General features: G+C 46.8%; 2 protein-coding genes across 20 annotated transcripts in view; both read left to right on the forward strand.

Moving 5' to 3' along the window:
* LOC101163992 (rap1 GTPase-activating protein 2) overlaps window positions 1–5493 on the forward strand; it is a 45277-nt gene extending 39784 nt beyond the window's left edge. For 11 of the 19 annotated variants that reach the window (XM_078931159.1, XM_078931157.1, XM_078931162.1 and 8 more), the window contains 3 exons: window positions 1288–1342; window positions 1432–1502; window positions 5123–5493. In XM_078931159.1, coding sequence (XP_078787285.1) covers window positions 1288–1342; window positions 1432–1502; window positions 5123–5170 — 174 coding nt within the window. In that variant the 3' untranslated portion in view covers window positions 5171–5493. Of the gene's footprint in view, window positions 1–1287; window positions 1343–1431; window positions 1503–1709; window positions 1744–5122 lie in introns of all 19 variants that reach the window. The other 8 variants (XM_078931161.1, XM_078931163.1, XM_078931160.1 and 5 more) reach the window with 1 other exon arrangement.
* Window positions 5494–6783: 1290 nt separating this feature from the next.
* On the forward strand, window positions 6784–16317 carry ncbp3 (nuclear cap binding subunit 3). Its single transcript, XM_004076670.2, has 13 exons — window positions 6784–7104; window positions 7918–7983; window positions 8324–8429; window positions 8503–8628; window positions 8707–8826; window positions 8904–9028; window positions 9548–9656; window positions 11242–11341; window positions 13591–13700; window positions 14100–14406; window positions 14774–14922; window positions 14992–15168; window positions 15628–16317. The coding sequence occupies exons 1-13, from the start codon at window positions 6925–6927 to the stop codon at window positions 15915–15917; spliced, it is 1965 nt and encodes a 654-aa protein (XP_004076718.1). The 5' UTR covers window positions 6784–6924; the 3' UTR covers window positions 15918–16317.
* Window positions 16318–18949: the final 2632 nt, after the last annotated feature.

Here is an 18949-nt window from a genome sequence, read left to right on the forward strand (position 1 = left end):
TAAAAACTGCCATGCATGCAAACACAGCAAATGACCAAAGAACAGAGAAAAAAATCTGCAGCAGTTCTATGTATAAAACATGCAGGCGTGTTGAAAAATCCACAGCTTGAAGACCCACTGCGATGAAAATTGCCTATGGTGTCCTTAACGTGTACTTGTAGCATTTTTTCTGACAATGGAGGACACATAAAAAGAATTTAAGATTAAAATTGCATTTCTGAGTATTTCTTAATTTAAATGTATGTGAAAAACATTCTTGAAAAAGATTGTATTTGTGACAAAAAAGTACGCCGGGCGGGCTGAAGCCTCCCTGCTCCTCTCCGTTCCGATACACCCACTTGCAGACAAATAGCTCCATGAACGTCATTGTTTTCCTCGTCTGAGCTGGAATCTGGATCAGAACTGTACGGCTGGATAGCTCCAATATTGGTCGCCATTTTTGTTGCTCTGGTAATATTTTAGGTTGGGGGTGTTGGGGGCTGTAAGCCAGCAGGTCAGCATGTAAACGGATGGGTGACGTTCACATGCTGTCTTGTTCATGCTGTCCCCTACATGCTGTCCTGTACATGCTGTCCCGTGCATGCTGTCCCCTACATGCTGTCCAACACATGCTGTCCCCTACATGCTGTCCTGCACATGCTGTCCTGCACATGCTGTCCCGTGCATGCTGTCCCCTACATGCTGTCCAACACATGCTGTCCCCTACATGCTGTCCTGCACATGCTGTCCTGCACATGCTGTCCCGTGCATGCTGTCCCCTACATGCTGTCCAACACATGCTGTCCCCTACATGCTGTCCTGCACATGCTGTCTTGCACATGCTGTCCTGAACATGCTGTCCCGCACATGCTGTCCCCCACATGCTGTCCCCCACATGCTGTCCCCCACATGCTGTCCCCTACATGCTGTCCCCTACATGCTTTCCCACACATGCTGTCCCGTACATGCTGTCCTGGGTGACTGTTGGCTTACTTTGTGCCAACAGTCCCACCTACAACTCAGAGGTGAATTTCTCATAAACTCTAGCCGCTCTGCAGAAATTATGTCCCAAAAATGACACAGGTTTTTAGATTTTGGAAACAGCGTAATTATGACTAAAACTCCACTGGGAAGCCTTTTACAATAGGTAAAAAGATGATTGGAGTGGGTCTTTGAGAGGCTTTAAACTTCTTCAGGAAATTTTCTGTTTCAACAAAATTGAAGTACAAACCTAAGAAAACAGAGAATCTTCAACTGATGGCATTCCATGCACTAAACCGTCAGTCTGTCCTGTCCTCTTTACTGTAGGTGGCGCTAGACGCTCAGACTTCGTGTCCGCTCATCATGTGTCGCAGCCCCACAGGTTTGATTCTGTAAACCGTCCACAAAGGCAGCACAAGCTACAGCCGTCCAAACCGGCTTTGACTGACGGTTTCTGTGTTTCCCTCTCAGAGCTGAAAAACAAGAGCTCCCCCCGATCCAACCTGAAGTTCCGCTTCGACAAGCTGAGTCACGCGGCTGCAGTAAGTGTGAACCTGTCTGTAATAACAAACTGTTCCTCCTCTCACACACACCTGGACATGAGCAGGTATCCCTGCTTCTGGAGCAGTCCGTCTCACTTGTTCTCTGTCTCAGAATCAGTCATTCAAGCCTGTAAGCCTGTCTTAAACGTAACCTTCATCACACATAAGCTGCTGTCTTCTGACCGTCACTCTTCTGTCTGTCTTCAGCCAGGACACTAGACCTCCAGGCCTGCAGTGAGAGGTGTGTCCAAAAGTTTGTGTTCACATGCTGCTGTTATGCTTTATGCTTTCCTTCCAATCATCTGCATGAGTGTGCAGAAGACTCTGAATGAGTCAGAATGACACCTTGTTTGTTGATGATCCTGAGGTTCAAACGCTGCACCTGCAGGCGTCCAGCCGCTCCACTGACCCATTTAGGTTTCTGAATGGATACATTCATAGTTTTTTCTTACCCCAGGGGTTTAGCTTAGTCTGTTTAATTAGCATAGAATTTACCTATTGAATTCTATGACTTCATGATCCTTATGATTTTATGTTTACTATACAATTGCAGGTATGAAGCCCATTGAGACGACTATTGTTGTGATATTGGTCTGTATGAATAAAATTGAGTTTAAAATTCAATTGAATTTTAAAACTGGATGTTTAGTAACATAAACTTCACATAGCTTAGCAGGTATGCTAAACCTAAAGTCTAGGATTGGAGTTCCTTTCCTGTGTGAGACATTATTAGAGACATTAGTTATCTGACTCTTCATGTTGGATAGATTTAGCCTTTAACACTGGAGATGTCGCCGGCAAAAAAAACCTAAATGGCACACGGCTCTTTGACACACCCTAACTCTTCGACCGCTCACGGGTTCATTGTGAATCAGCTGATTCTGATGCAGAGAAAAGCTGCTGTCGGCTTTGAACCGTTATGCAACACATTGCTAATGTAAAGTGTTGGATAAGGACACAACAGAATCAACTGGTTTATGTTGATTGCATAAACACTTCACTGCTGTAAAGTGTCGCACATCAGCAGAAATCTGCTGGAATTACGTTCCTTGCGTTAATGCTTGAAAAGTTATGGTTGGCGAAAAGATATCAACAGTGGGGCTAAAGCTCTGGTTTAAAAAGGTGTTGGCTGTTAGCATTGTACTTGTCTGATTGCTAACTTACTTCTTGGCTACATGATGTATTATTTTCTCAAAAAATAGAATGGTTGTATGACTAAAACGTGTTTTGTTAATATGAACTCTGTTCAAACAGGATTTACGTTGGGTATTTATCTCTTGTAGCCTGAAAAACATTCATCTATCCATTTTCTAGACACACCAAATGTGATTCGTGCAACAAAAAACATGTTCCCTAAGCTTGACGCCGCATGTGGGAGGAGCTACCAACTAATACTTTTAGCCTGATCCCTCCATGGACCCGTGATCCCTGCATGGCTCTGTGATCCCTCCATGGACCCCTGATCCCTGCATTAACCTGTGATCCCTTCATGGACCCATGTTCCCTGCATGGCTCTGTGATCCCTCCATGGACCTGTGATCCCTTCATGGACCCCTGATCCCTGCATGGACCCGTGATCCCTGCATGGACCCGTGATCCCTGATCCCTGCATGGATCCATGTTCCCTGCGTGGCTCTGTGATCCCTCCATGGACCCGTGATCCCTGCAAGGATCCGTGATCCCTGCATGGACCCGTGATCCCTCCATGGACCTGTGATCCCTCCATGGCTCTGTGATCCCTCCATGGACCCGTGATCCTTCCATGGACCTGTGATCCCTGCATGGATCCATGTTCCCTGCGTGGCTCTGTGATCCCTCCATGGAACTGGGATCCCTGCATGGCTCTATGATCCCTCCATTGAACTGGGATCCCTGCATGGCTCTGTGATCCCTGCATGGACCTGTGATCCCTGCATGGACCCGTGATCCCTGCATGGACCTGTGTTCCTTGCATGGACCCATGTTCCCTGCATGGCTCTTTGATCCCTCCGTGGACCCGTGATCCCTACATGGACCCCTGATCCCTGCATGGACCTGTGATCCCTGCATGGACCCGTGATCCCTGATCCCTGCTTGGACCCGTGTTCACTGCATGGACACGTGTTCCCTGCATGGCTCTGTGATCCCTCCATGGACCCGTGATCCCTTCATGGACCTGTGTTCCTTGCATGGACCCATGTTCCCTGCATGGCTCTTTGATCCCTCCGTGGACCCGTGATCCCTGCATGGACCTGTGATCCCTGCATGGACCTGTGATCCCTGCATGGCCCCGTGTTCCCTGCATGGATCCGTGATCCCTCTGTGTACCCGTTATCCCTGCATGGACCTGTGATCGCTCCATGGACCCGTGATCCCTGCATGGACCTGTGATCGCTCCATGGACCCGTGATCCCTGCATGGACCTATGATCCCTGCATGGACCAGTGTTTGCTTATCATTTACAATGCATGGAAGACACGGATGATGGGATTCATAAAGTATCATTGATTGATTGATTGCTCGGGGCTTTATTTACTTTGAAGAGCTCTACAAAAGTATCAGTAATCACGTCTCCAGGTCCTGGTTCATGAGATCTTTAAGAGTGTCTGCTGGTACAGTGAGCTTCACTCTCCATGCTGTGTCTGAACAACAGCCGCTTCCACGGGTCTTTCTGTCTCTCTGAGTTTGAAGATTTGCTGTCCCGCGTTGACCAGAGGAAAAATATAAAAACAAGAGTAAAATTAGAGGACATTTTTTATTATTGTCTCGTTGATAATAAGAAAAACATTGTAAAGTTAACCCTTGTGCTATCCTAGGCACTTTAACGTTGGGAGTTGTGTCATCTAGACCCACTAGACAGTGCTTTGAACCTTTTTTTTCAATGATTTGTGATCTGCACTGGTGTCCATGGATTAAATGAAATCTTTCCACCTTTATCCACCTTTGTCTTGGTAGGGAGAACACGTCAATATAAGGAATGTAAGGATTAGGCTTTAGTTGCTGTGAACAGTGATGGAAAAATTGGGGAGCCCTGGTGTGCCTAGAAAAGGGGCCCAATCTGCTCCTCTGGGAATACAGTCCACCCAGCTCAGATGTTGGGGACTCCCACACCGCGTGGAAAAGAGCTGCAAGGTCAGAGGCACAGGAATCCCTGGGACACCACAAATGGCCTTGCAGTAGCCACCGATCTGCCCCACCTCATCTGTGGTACGGGGGATAGGGTACAACGTGACCATCCCCTTCTCGCTATGTGTGTATGCATGTGTGTACTAAAGAGGTGCAATTAAAAATTAAATCGTGTCTGTACTATTGACATACCAATGCCACGGGAATGGCGTTTGGTGTGACCGCAGCTTCATGGGGTTTTCTGGAGCCTATCCCAGAAAAACACCTGTGCTGCCCCCCAGAGTTAGTTGGTATTATGATATTCAAATCAAAGTGCACCTTATAGATGTCAACACTAGAGGGCGCTCTGCGCACAGTGTTTCACCAACGTTGAATTCAGTTTGAGGCAGTAGTATAATCATACTGAACTGACTAAACGTCTGCTAAAACGGCTTTCTGCTTTGATGGACTCTACCTACATGAAGGACAATCTTCATGGACACACAAGTGAATGATTTTCTGTCTGTTTTCCACAGGAACTGTCGCACACAGACAAGCTTCCCCACCTTTGTGAGGACCACTGATGGTGTATTTCACTGCAGCTCTTCTGTTTCACACTCAACAACCTGGTTTCTGAGGATCACAGCAAGATTTTTGGAGCTTTTAACTTGTACAGTTTGATGTATGAACTTCACAAAAGTCCTTTTAGTTTTTTTACACTAAACGAGTCAAAGTGTAATTTATTTCAATAATTGTCCTCTTTCGTCTGAGTGGTTTCTTTGGGATTTAAATTGTCTGTTTTTCACATTTATTGATTCCAGCACTTTTTGTAATCATGTGATCCGTGTAATGTGAGGTGTTTTCTGTTCATGTGGTGCACAAAGGAAATAAATTATTTCCTCACAAACATGGAAGACATTCTTTCTCCCCGACAAGTGTCGGATCTGTGGGACATTTTGAGAAGAACTCATTGAATTTCTATTCCGTTTTTCCCTTTCGGGGTCACGGGGCTGCCGGAGCCTATCCCGGCCACTTGTGGGCGAAGGCAGGGGACACCCTGGACAGTTCGCCAGTCTGTCGCAGGGTAGAATGTCCACAATCACACACCCATTCACACTCACACTCACACCTATGGACAATTTAGATTAACCAATTAACCTATGAAGCATGTTTTTGGACAGTGGGAGGCAGCCGGAGACCCCGGAGAAAACCCACGCATACACGGGGAGAACATGCAAACTCCACACAGAAATGTCCCCCATTGATGTTCTGTTTCAGGTCCCCCAGCCGGGACCTGAACCGGGGGCCTTCTTGCTGTGAGGCAACCACTGCGCCACTGTGCAGAGAAGAGAAGAACTGCGAAGCAAAAAAAAAAAAAAGGGAAATGTAAAAAACACACATATTTTACCCAGATATAGAAATCCAAAACTCACCATGAACTGATTTACATGTCATGTTAAAGCTAAAAGCTGAACGGAAGTCATTAGTTTGTAGCTAAAAAACTGATGTGGAACAACAGATGTGTCATTTGTTCCTAGTACATACATGTAAATGTCTCGACAGATTTTACGACATACATGGAGGAGAACGCTGAAGAGTCGATGAATAAAGAACATGTTAGTTTAGGAGAGGTGGCTGTCAGTTTATGACTGGACTGTTCATCAAGAGGAATAAAACGGATGAGTCACAGAGAAGTCATGAAACAGAGGAGAGCAAGCCAGACTGAAGTCAGAGCTGAACATTTGTGAACAACACCTTGGTTTCATGCAGAGAGAGACAACCACAGACGATTTGCTCTGGGAAGGAGGTGAATGAAGGTCAGCTGGGGGAAAAACAGAGTATCGTTGGCGTTGCTCACTTCATCAACGACCACCGGGCACGGCGGGTCGTTCTGGAACAGGATCCGGGCTGCAGACAGTCTCTCCTCCAGGCTCTGGTGCTGACTGATGTCATAGTTGTTGGAGGCCCAGCCATCAACTTTGACAAACTGACTTTGAACATTTTCAATTCATAGCAATCTGTTTCTGTAATTTTTCTTTTGTAATACATGTATCTATGTACCATCCCCTGGCATTCTCGTTTTTAATGACTGTTGTTCTTGTTATACATATTTGTTCTATTTGTTTTGAACAATAAAGTTTAAGAAAAAAACTTTGACAAACTGACTGTGACGGAACGGTGCGATAGGGGGCGCCAGACCCCCGACTCGGTTACATTCCCGTCAACGAAGAAGAAGAGCAGGGAACGTCTGCCGGGTCACGGTACCACCGCACCGAACCAGTGCCGGGTCACGGTACCACCGCAGCCTCAGCAGCCCTTGTTCGCAGTAGTTAGCGCCATGGCGGCGGTGCGCAGCCTGCGGGTATCGGTGAAACCAGACAGCGGCTCAGAGCACTCGGAACCGGATTCCGAGTCGGACCGAGATGACGCTCGCGAAGCCGAACCGATGGAGGTGGAGGAGGGCGAGGTGGATGCAGAGGATATCTCCGTTAACCGCTCTCTGAAGGAGCTTCTGCCGGTAAGACCCCGAACTACTTAGGCCCGCAGAGCCGGGGACTGGAGTTTTGCTTCAACATACAGAGTCGGCATGCGATTATTACCCGAAGCTCCGTCTAGTAGTTCCAGGAATTAGTCGGTGACGGGCGCCGCTGTTAATGCTCGCTGCAGCCACGGGGATTTTCTCTTTTCTGGGCCCCTTAGCCAATAGAGAGTTGTTGTGTCGCTCACCTGTTGATCTTTACTTACCTAAGAAACGGCGGTGAGTTTGGAGAATCCGTCTAAAAACGTGCATATATTATAAGCAGAGCTTTCTGCGGGGATTCAGCTAAAATGATCGATTAGCTACTGTCAGTCCATTATAATTATAACCCAGTCTCAGGTCCGGGCCAGCCCATTTATGACCTAGTCTAAGTCTGGGTCATTCCATCATGACCCGGTCTTGAACCAGCTCAGTAGCCTTGGGTTAGTGTCCGCCCTGTGACTGGAAGGTCGTGAGTTCAAATCCAGCCCGAGTCATACCAAAGCCTCTAAAAATGGGACCCAATGCCTCCCTGCTTGACACTCAGCATAGGGGTTAGATTGGGGGAGTTAATGAATAACCCCCTATATGGTGGATTAACTTAATCCACCATAAAGTTCCGTCCGAGCGCGGCTGTGTCCGCAGCTCACCGCTCCCCCAGGGGTGGGGTCAAATGTGGAGAACAAATTTCACATACCTAGTTAGGTGTGTGAAAGTTAACGGTACTTTAAGTTGTACTTTTCTTTAGTCTGGCTCGGCCCATTATGACCCGGTCTGGCAGATGACCTAGTTCTGCCCGCTCTGTCTCTGCAGGACACCAGCCGGCGTTACGAGAACAAGGCCGGAGCGTTTATCACCGGGATTGACGTCAACTCAAAGGTACCGCAGCCTCATCACGCAGCTGCCATGTGATCAGCTCGTTGTTGGTAAAAAGCATTGAAAGCATGAAATAAAGTTCCAGTCCAGGTCCAAAAGTGCAAGGCCTCATGAAAAAGAACCTCACTGAATCACCCACCTGGGTGCCGACCTCTCCAAGCCTGGCTTGGGAACGCCTCGTCTCTCCTCAGACTGCTGCCTCTGCCACCCAGACGATCAGAAGAAAGTAGACGTGTGACCTGCCTTCACCTCCAACCACAAACCATTAACTCTGACGTGAAGGAAGCTGTTACCATGGTAGCCAACTACAAACCGGGGTATGACACAGTTGTTTGTGTTTTAGGAGGCGATTGAGAAGAAGGAGAAGCGAGCGCGACGTTTCCATTTCTGCGGCGAGCAGAGCGTCAGTCAGAAGGCCGTCGTCCTGGACAAGGAAACCATAAAGAAAGGTGGGGGTGGCTCCGGGTTTTGTCGTGTCCCGAGGTGGTGTTGGTGTATTGTTGACGTTGTCGTCTGCTTCAGCCATTCCCCGCCTGCGGCTGGAGGCGCTCCACGTCACGGGCGTGGACGACATGAGCACGCAGGACATCTTCGGCTATTTTAAGGAGTATCCTCCCGCCCACATCGAGTGGATTGACGACGCGTCATGTGAGCGCACGAACGTTTGCAGGACGACAGGAAACCCAAAGAGGGTCCTGAGGTTTAACCACCGCTTCCATCCTTCAGGTAACGTGGTCTGGTTGGACGATGACACCTCCATCCGAGCGCTCATCAACACTAGCAGAATGCCCGACCCGGAGGCCGTTACCACGGAGACCGGAGAGCAGCCAGGCAAAGAGAGCAAAGGTCAGCGAGTGGAAACATGCTCTGACTTTCCGAGGCCGCAGTGCAGCCTGGGTAATGGCTCTATCTGCACACAACAGCTCAGCGAGGTCCAGACTCAGAGGATGAGGAAGAGGAGGGTGAGGTGGGCGATGAAGAGGACGGGGCAGCCAGAAGGAGCAGTGAAGTGCAGGAGGAGCAGCAGCCGAAGGAGCGCGGAACACAGGTAGCTGTCACCAACCGCACAAGCTCATTGGTCAGTCAGAGAGTGGGGGGTGGGGGGTCTAAAGCTGCGTTCACACTGAACGGGAGTGAAGCGTCAGAAAGATTCTGGCGAGCGGTGAATATTCTGGCTGAACTTTGGTCACGAATTCGCGTCACGTCAACCAATCAGGGAGTCAGCTTTAGCCCAGGATGCTTTGATGACGTGATCAGCATCTGGAGGCCAAAACCAACATGGAGGACAATCTGACCGCTCTCCTCCTTAACTTTATGATTTTTCTTTTTTCCATAGAGACAAAAATAAAAAAAAATTCTGGGATTTTCCAAACCTTTAGCCCCTCCCACACACAGCAGGAGCGTCAGGTTTACGACAAGCTTCCAGGAGCAAATTTAGCGCGTGTCAAAACGGAGGAAACAAATTCGCCAGGAGAATTGAGTTTGCAGTAAACTCAGCAAGAGGCTGGAGTCAGGAGGAGCTGTTGACACGTTTATGTGTGTGTTTATGTGTGTGTGCACGACTCAGGTGGACGACCTGTCGCGGGCGGAGAGAGAGTCGCTGCTGAGGAACGAGCCGCGGCCCGCCATCAAACCCTTCAAGGGGAACAAGCTGCTGCTGCGCTTCGCCACACAAGGTGAGCCGCCGTGTCTGTGGGGACACGCCCACCAGGACGGCGACTCTCAAACCCTGAAGCCCACCTGAAACCACAAAACCCACTTTTGCAGCACGTTCCAAATTACACCAATGACATTTTTCTGTGATTTCTCTGTAATTGTCAACGCAAACGTCAGTCAGCAGAATGTTCAAGTCAGTAAGCGTTAGAGTATAAATAACGGTAAATGTTACTGAACACAACCTAAAGATAAAACCCTCAAAGTCACTGTTCCACATTATTACACACAACCGAGTTCCACAACATTTGATAGATTCTAAAGAACTGAAAATGGTAGTTTGCTACATGTTCGTATTTACTGAAATGTAAAGCTATTCCAATCAAAAACATCTTCATAGGTCAAGTTCCATTTGAACACAGGACCCCTTATCTTGTAGTAGCTTCACAATTGTTGCATCTATTGAACTTTTTGGAGAGTTTCTGCTTGAATTTCTTTGATGTCAGAATATCCTCCCAGAGCTGCTGTTTGGATTTGAACTGCCTCCAACCCTCAGAGATATTTTACTTGAGGAATTCTCCAAAAGTTCTGAATAGGGTTGAGGCCAGGGGAGGATGGGGGCCAAACCATCAGTTTATCTCCTTTTCTGTCCATAGCAGCCAACGATGCAGAGGTTTTCCTTGCAGCATGGGATGGTGCATTGTCATGCATGAAGAGGATTTTGTTACGGAAAGCACGGTTCTTCTTTTTGTACCATGGAAGAACGTGGTCAGTCAGAAATTCCACCTACTTCAGGGACCCTAAAAGGGCCGACCAGCTCTCTCCCTATGATTCCAGCCCAAACCATGACTCCCCACCTCCTTGCTGACGTCACAGCCTTGTTGGGACATGGTGGCCATCTACCATCCACCCACTACTCCATCCATCTGGACCATCCAGGGTTACACGGCATTCATTAGTGAACAAGACTGTTTGAAAATGAGTCTTCATTATGTCTGGGCCCACTGCAGCCGTTTCTGGTTGTCAGTGTTGTTTGGCGAATAGAAGGTTTACTTAGAACTACAAGCCTCTGGAGTGTCCTACACCTTGATGTTGGTGGGTCCCCAGAGACACCAGCAGTTTCAAATATGTGCTTGCAGCTTTGTCATGGTATTTCAGCAGCGGCTCTCTTAATCCCATGTATTTGTCTGGCAGAAATCTTCCTCATTCTGCCTTTATCTGCAGCAACCCGTCTCTGTTCTGAATCAACCACAGATTTCTTAATAGTACAATGATCACACCTAAATCATTGTGAAATATCTAAGGTTTTTATACCTTCTTCAAGGCATTTCACTATTTCACGGTTCAGCAGCAGAAAGATCCTTTTTTTCTTTCCCATATTGCTTGAAAAAGTTGGTCTGCTTAATAATTTGGAACGTCCTTCTTTAGTTTTTCCTTTAACTAAACTCACCTTTTAAATGAATCTTCGCAATGTCTGAGACTGAAGTCAGTAAAACAATATCATCCATGAAAAACAAATAATTTCATCTTTTTATCGCTTCAATATAAATTGCATAACAACTGGAAACACTGTAGTGTGGTGTTCATGTCGTGTCGTTTTGGTTCCAGATGATAAGAAGGAGCCGGGGGCAGCGCGGCGCAGCAGATACTACATGAAGTACGGAAACCCCAACTATGGAGGCATGAAGGGCATCCTCAGCAACTCCTGGTGAGACTTGCAGACAAGTTAAGATGTTTTTAAAGACCCACAACAGGGAAAATGGTGTTTTTAACATGTTCTTAGAGCATTTTCTGATGTTTGAGAAAAGAGAGAGAGTGAGTGCTGGAATATAACTCCTGTCATTTATATAAGAGTTTTTCTTCCCTGTGTATTTCGTATTGATTTTATTGTGCTTCTACTACAACTGAATTTCCCTACAGGAATTACCTGATTTAACTCTAAACACGTGTTCAATCGTTTTGTAGGTAAAGCCCGGAAACAGTTGTAAAAATGTGTGTAGCTACGCGTGAACACAGGAGTTTGGAAGGCAGAAGCTGGAATCGTGCGTTTCCATAGACTTCTCATTGGAAGTGGTGACTTGAACAGAGCTGCATGCCAGGCTTGGAAAAGGGCTTCTAAAGTGACACAGAGGAAGAAGGATTCAATGGATTTAGTGATTTGAAGCGATGTATAGAGCTTAGCTGACTTGTGACTATGTTCTTTATGCAATGGTCATCTGAAAAATTGTTCATCTGTTGCGCTAATGTAAAAAATAAGTGCACAATAGCTACCAGCACAATGCCAAAGAGAAAAGGCAGATTTAAACAGATGAGTCGATGTTACGGAGGGCAGGAGGGAGAGAATTCCTGAGTTTGGGAAAAGAGTGGCTGAAGGTTTGGCTCAAACTGTTTTACGGTAGTGAAGTGTGTATGGTATATATTCAGTCTATTGTTGTTTATTCCTTTATTAGAATTTGCCTTTCAAGATGAAATGTCCGTTCTAGTTCCTATATTTCTTTGAATACATTTCTCCCAAAAGTGTGACTTGTATAGTGGGATAAAAAAGAATTTAGTCAGATGCTAATTGTGACACTTAAAGATATGAGAGAGGTCTTTAATTTTGCATCATAATTTTACCTCAACTATGAAAGATGAAATGTAAAAAACAAATCTTGAAAATCACATTGTCTGATTTTTAAAGAATTGTTTTGTGAATTATGGTGGAAAATAAGTATTTGGTCGATAGCGTAAAAAAGTTCAACTCAATACTACATTTTACCTTTGTTTGCAATGACGGCAGCCAAATGCTTTCTGTAAGTATTTTGGTCCATTCCTCCATGCAGATCTCCTCTAGAGCAGTGATGTCTTGGTGCTGTCGCTGGGCTAAACAGACTTTCAACTCCCTCCAAAGATTTTCTGTGGGGTTGAGATCTGGAGACTGGCTAGGCCACTCCAGGACCTTGAATTGGTTCTTACGAAGTCACTCCTTCGTTACCCGGGCAACGTGTGTTTGGGATGGTTGTCATGCTGAAAGACTCAGCCACGTATCAGGACGTTGACTGACAGTCTCTATTCTCCAAAGTTTCTGTTTGGTGATAAAGAAACAGTGAAAAGTGACATTTCTGAATGGAAATCAACACTTTTCAAACAATGTGTGAAATGACAAAACAAATGTGTGCACCAGACCCTGCTGTTTAGTAAAATGACACACCAAAAAGAACTTTAAGGAAGGCCGTGGCTCCCAACTGATTTGATTCTTGCAGATTGTTGACTTGCAGAGCAAATACATGGAAAATGCCAGAAAGAAAGGGAATATTCGCACGGAATTTTCCAAACACGTGCTGAACGTTTTTCTTGGCTGCACGAACACAAAGGAAGGGTTACGTTTAGGGTTACGGTTGAGCTGCGTTCACACCGAACGCGACTCGCTCGGCAGACAGAGACCCGCTGTGGGATGGGGAGCCAACTGGCTTGGGCCTCCAGAACTTTATCATATTTCTCTTATTTTCAGCGAGGCAAAAATAAAAAAGGTCCCCTGATTTTTCTTCTTGTTTTTATTTTTACCCTCTCTGGTTAATGCGGGACAGCAAGCCTTCAAACTCGGTCCTAGAGAGATTAAACCAACAACAAAATCCAGCCTTGGACACACTTGAAATGCGTGCGGCGGGCAAAGCAGCAAAGTGCCTTCTTCCCTCGTCTCTCACTTGACCTTGTGCGCCCTGGACGGAGCTTGTGACATCACAGCAGCTCATTAATTCAAACCGATCGTCTTTGTTACAGTTTGATTGACAGCAGTTTAAAAGGAGAAATACTCTGAAATGCATAAATGAAATGATTACATTTGTCATAAGAAAAATGCCACAAGGACATGTCAAACACACAAAAAAAACATGATTTTCATTGAAGGGGACTTTGAGTATCGTTTCCTGCTGACGGTGGAGCTTCATGACGTCCAAACTCTGATTTTTGTCCATTCAGGAAGAGGAGGTACCACAACCGACGCATCCAAAGAGACGTCATCAAAAGCAAGAAGCCTCTGATTGGAGACAACATGGGACACACGCCGCCGTACACGCACCGGCACTCCGGTGAGAACGCCGGGGATCCGGCCCAACTCCATGAGGCTGCATTCACTGACGCATAGTCTTTAGAGTTTCCAGTTTTCAGGTTTTAATCTAAAATTCATTCAGTTTTCAGTCAATCTGAAAGGGCTTTCCTTCAACAAAGAAGCAGAATTTTCTCATAACTGAATTAACCTTTTAACACAGGAAATGTCACCGGTGAATCCTAAATAACGCATGCTCCATCATATCCCATAACTCTTTGATCGTCTACACAATGAACCTAATTCCAGGAAGCTTCAGAATCTCCTGTTTCACCTTTATGGTGTTAAAGGTCAAAGGGTTATGGTAGTTGAAATAAAGTTGGTATAAAGGCTCAAACCAAATAAAGGCGGGGCTAAAAATCTGTACTCTCTCTCCTCTCAGCTGACCTGGTCAACCTGCCTGAGGAGCCCATCAAAGAGGAGGAGGAGGAGGAAGAGGAGGAGGACGCCAGTGACGAGGACATGGACTCTGATGACAGGGTGGTGGAGTTTAAGGACAAAGGAGGCAGCTCACGTTCTGGAGGGGCGGGGCTTCGCAGCAGTGCGGAGCGATCTCCGTCTCCGTGGTCAGAGTCGGATGAGATGGACTACGACCTGGAGCTGAAGATGATCTCCACGCCGTCGCCAAAGAAAAGCAAAAAAATGACCATGTACGCCGACGAGGTGGAGAGCCACCTAAAGAGCATCCGGTGAGCCCCGCCCACCGTCATCTGTAGTCATGTGACACAGTTGGACGGGCTTTTATTGTGTAAAGCAAGTCTTCAGATGGTAAACTTTTGTCTTTAAACTCCATAAATCTTTTTTGAGGGTCAGGAAGTGAGACATGGATCATTATTGGTTTTCAGAAACTAACATTTAAGAAATTTTAATTCATTGGAATCTTAATCGAATAAATGTTAATGTTTTCATCATTGTGGTTCAGCTTGTAGGGTACTTCCTACAGAGTTTCTAAATTATATTGTTGGGGGAGTGTTCAGAAACTGCCGACTCGTCTGCATCAAGCCCGGGTCAGGATGGGTTCAGAAAAGCTTTTATTTTGACGTTTTCCTCTGTCAGGAACCGCATCGGGACATCGGGGACCCAGAGCAGAGCCAAATCCTCATCCCCCTCCAAGTTAACGGACGTCCGGCAGCTGCTGCTGGAGAAGCGGCAGGGGCTGTCCCATCACAGACAGCCCCCCCCTGTGGCCAGCGGCGGGAAGACCGGTGAGGGGCAGCCGCCGCTTCTGCCGGGGTGTGGACTCCGTCCCCTCTGACTCTACGTCTCTCCCGCAGATGTCCGGCAGCGGCTCGGGAAAAGGCGATACTCTCCGGACAGACGCCGCACCCCTTCCCCTGCCTCCCCCAGAGACACGCCCCCAAGCAAAGAGCCAGTCAGAGATGTGCACAGCAGACTTGGCGTGGCCGGTCAAGACAGAGGCGTCTTCTCCAGCTCCAAAGACAGAAAGACGGGTACAGTGTTACCGAGTTACCGTCTAAAAATAACCGAAAATCCTTGAAGTGGAATGTCAGATGATCAAAGCAGTAAATCTCCTCACTACACACTTTTCTCAGACAGACTTAAACATTCTCACACTTTGTTTCTCTCTTTTTTAAACTCTCAAAGTTCAAACCTTCATAGAAATGAAGTATTATAGAATGAAAACAAAGATTTCTGTAACGCATTCTGTACAGGAGACATGGCACTGATGAGATTGATTGACAGTGGTCTGCAGCCAATCAGATGACAAAAAACAGTACGCTGTAAAAAAAATGTAAAAAGACGGCAAAATTGCACTGAAAATATCAGAGAGACGGCAAAAGGTGTACCGCCATGTTGGGAGGGAACACAACAGCAGTCCCGATCTGACTTGCCGAACTCTCCAATCCAGAACGGAGGTTCTCACGTTCTTAATGCCGTTTCCTCCTCAGGCGACCTCTGGAGCAGACTCGGCAACATTGAGCGGCGAGGGAGCGACCACTCGGCTCCGTCCTCCTCCTCTTCAGGTCGGAAAGAAGGCAGCGGGAGAGCAGGCAAGAAAGCAGAGGGTGAGGAGAAGGAGGAGGAGGAGGACGACTCGATGCTGCAGAAGATGTGGGGCGCCATGATCAAACAGAAGCAGGAGCGCCTCGGCCACAAGGGAAAGAAGAGCCGCCTGGACAGCCTGCCGTCGCTGCAGATCGAGATCAGCCGTGACAGCAGCGACGACTCTGACGCCTGAGGACGACTAGGAACTCGGCCAGACTCTCCTGAACTTCAGAGCTCCAGCCGGGCCCAGGCGGCGGACCGGACCTGCTGGTTCTGTCATCGCGTCTGGATTCTCTCTCCTTGAAAATGTTTTTCAGTTTCCTGAACTTCTCAAAGGTGTTGTCTGATGGAGCAAAGCATGACGGGAAACTCTAACCCTGCACCTGCTCTACATCATCGCCATGCATTCCTGTTACCACGGAGACAGACTCCGCCTCCAGCTCTCTTCCTGAAGCAGAGGATCCTCCTGTGTCGGAAGAAAAGTGTGAACTGGATCTCCTGGTGCTGAGTTGGTTGTTTTTTTCTGAAATGTTGTGGGTCCACAGACTCCAAGCTTCATGAATCCTCATTAAAAAGATGGCTGATGTTTTTTATTCCTGATGTTTCTTCTCTGCACGGAAAACCTGCCAGGTTTCAGCCCAGATGGCAACTCCACCTTACGCTCTCAGGCCGCGCTCCGCTTTGATTCTCTTACAGTGCAGAAGTTTCTTTAGATCATTGAAATACTTGCTACTAAATAGACCAGTGAAGTGTACAGTATTTCTATGAAAAGTACTCACAAGAACACCTGATTCAGGCCTGGATGGTCAGACTCACTCTGTCGATGAAAGAAAAACCACACCGGCACTCGGAGAACTTCAGACTGACTGAAGTAATAGCTGCCACAAACAGCGAGTAGGGAGACATCTGCTGGCTGAGCACCAGGAAAAGCCTAAATGCTGCCTATTGTCTCTATGAAGCCCACCTTTGTGTTGTAAATGTTATTTTTTAAGAGGTTTATTGAAGTCATTCAAAGCTTCTGGTATGTTTGATTTTATTTTACTGTAACACATCAAAGTAGCTGCATTTTATTCCTCAGCACTGATGTAAACTTCAGCTCCCCAAGTCTGTTCTCCTCAAACGACACACCAAGATGACAGGCAGAAGCTCAACTCAAAAGTTGGAGTAATTGCCGCCGTGCGTGCAAATCGGTCCTTCAAAACTTCATGCTTGGAAAACCAAAAACAGCCTTGTGTGAAAGAAAAGGCTCCACAGGTGGTTCTTTTAGCTGCATCACGTCTGTGAGGCAAACACTCAGAGAATATGAGTCAGAAGGAAGCAAAAAAAAAGCCCAGCTGTGAATGATAATGAACACAAGACTTCAGCCATGCGGGTTGAGTCGGTCACTGAGGGTCTGCTGAGTTAACAGAGAACGGGAAGGGAAGAAGAAGCTGACAGCAGTAGCAGCAGCTTGAGGTGAAACCAACCACCTTCACACAGTAAATGATGGTCTCTGTGACCATTTCCTGTATGTTGGGCTCATGTCTGTCGGCTCTGGACTTTGATGATAACTTGAGCCCAACGGTCCCGACAGAGCTTGACTTGTGGTTGCACACAGTGGCGTGAAGTCGTAGCAAGGCCCCGCACATGGGTGACTCCAACCACCACCTTTTGGCCCCCGGCCGCTGCTCTGCCTCTGACGGGAAAAAAAATAGATCTAAGAAGGAAGCTTTGCATGTTTTTGTGCTTCTGACTGAGACTTGAGCAGATGTGATCCACTGAAACATCATATGGTGCCCAGCCACCTATCAAACAATCTGGTTCAAGGCCTCCGCCAAGCAAAGGTCGAAGGTGTCCAACATCTTGGCTGATGGGATGGTGCAGACAAACGATGCAACGGTGTTAGCTTCATGGAAAGGAATATTAGATGGTGGTGCTCCCAAGCTTCAGACCTCTATCTGTGTTCCATCAGATATTTTAGAACAGTCTTTGACATGCAACGATGACACGTATTTGTCGTTGGTGGAGGACTAGTAAATAACATGTATTAACTTGGATATCCTGCCCAGACAGACTAGACTGCAGCACATGTCTGTCTGAGGACCGTGTGTTGGTGCAGAGGGCCCCAGAGGTCCTGAGCTTTTGACCTGGGCTCCGACTTAAAGGCTGATCCTAAACCAGTTAGTTAGTTAGTTAGTGGAAGTCAAAAGTCTTGTGCCACATATAACTATTAACAAAATGGTTTGATGAAATGATGAACTTGTTCACCAACTGGTGATCCAACCAAAGATGCTCTCACCACATTGGCAGGATTTTTTGAATGAGGTGAGTTTGCTTAGAACTCCACACACGGCACACGAGTGTTCAGCCCCACGAGAGGCCCATGCTGCAGCTGGTGCAGGTCCCATCGCTCCGTTCAAAGTGTCAGATTCTCAGTGCTGGATTGCTCTCTCTGTCTTTGCTGCGTCTATAGCAGCAAAGCTGGAGGCGGTATTTCCTGCAGACAGGCTTCATGCTGCTGAAAAGCTGAAACCGTAACCCCTTAAAGAGGCTCAAAACCATCCTCTGCAGCCCCTTTCTTTTCATAAGAGTTTTAGCCCACTGCCCTGCTGTTGCCACTGTGGTACTTCTCTTGTAAAAGTGTTCCCAGTTGTCTTTTATTTCTGATTTTACCACTTTAATCCATAGTCACAGACCTGGGTTTTTTTCTAGGACATACAGTAGTTTCTGCAGAGCAGCAGGAGTTCATTAGAAATACACCTCTGAGTTGTGGGCGGGACAGTTGGCGGGGAGCACTGATCTGTTTACATGCTCTCCCCCTAGCTTACAGGTCATCGCAACCCCAACCTAGCCTTACCGGTGCAACAAAAATGGCGCTTGATATTGGAGTTATTTAGCCGTACAGTTTAGATCCAGATTCCAGCTCGGATGAGGAAAACAAAGACTGTCACGGATCTATTTGTCTGACAGTGGATGCATCAGAATGGAGCAGAGCAGGGAGCTTGTGGCCCGCTGAGTATATTTTTACATCACAGATAAGCTTCTTTTCAAAAGTCATTTATTTGTCTCTTCCTGATTCACAACAATTCGAATAAAAAAATACTCAGAAATACAATTTTAATCTTAATTTTCTTTATATGTGTCCCCCATCGTAAGAATAAAGCCCACAAGAACAAACCATAACTTTCAGTTCAATAGAGGTAAATCCAAACAATTATTTCCCACTTCAAAATTGACATTGTGTGG

This window comes from Oryzias latipes, chromosome 14 (assembly GCF_053564925.1).
Source record: "Oryzias latipes strain Hd-rR chromosome 14, Olatipes_Hd-rR_3.1".
Lineage (NCBI taxonomy): Eukaryota > Metazoa > Chordata > Actinopteri > Beloniformes > Adrianichthyidae > Oryzias > Oryzias latipes.

Bases quoted from the DNA above. Each gene is read 5' to 3' on its own strand.
- ncbp3 (XM_004076670.2), top strand. From the start codon at position 6,925: ATGGCGGCGGTGCGCAGCCTGCGGGTATCGGTGAAACCAGACAGCGGC. The intron at 13,701-14,099 runs GTGAGAACGCCG...CTCTCCTCTCAG, and splicing joins GTACACGCACCGGCACTCCG to CTGACCTGGTCAACCTGCCT. The intron at 15,169-15,627 runs GTACAGTGTTAC...TTTCCTCCTCAG, and splicing joins CTCCAAAGACAGAAAGACGG to GCGACCTCTGGAGCAGACTC.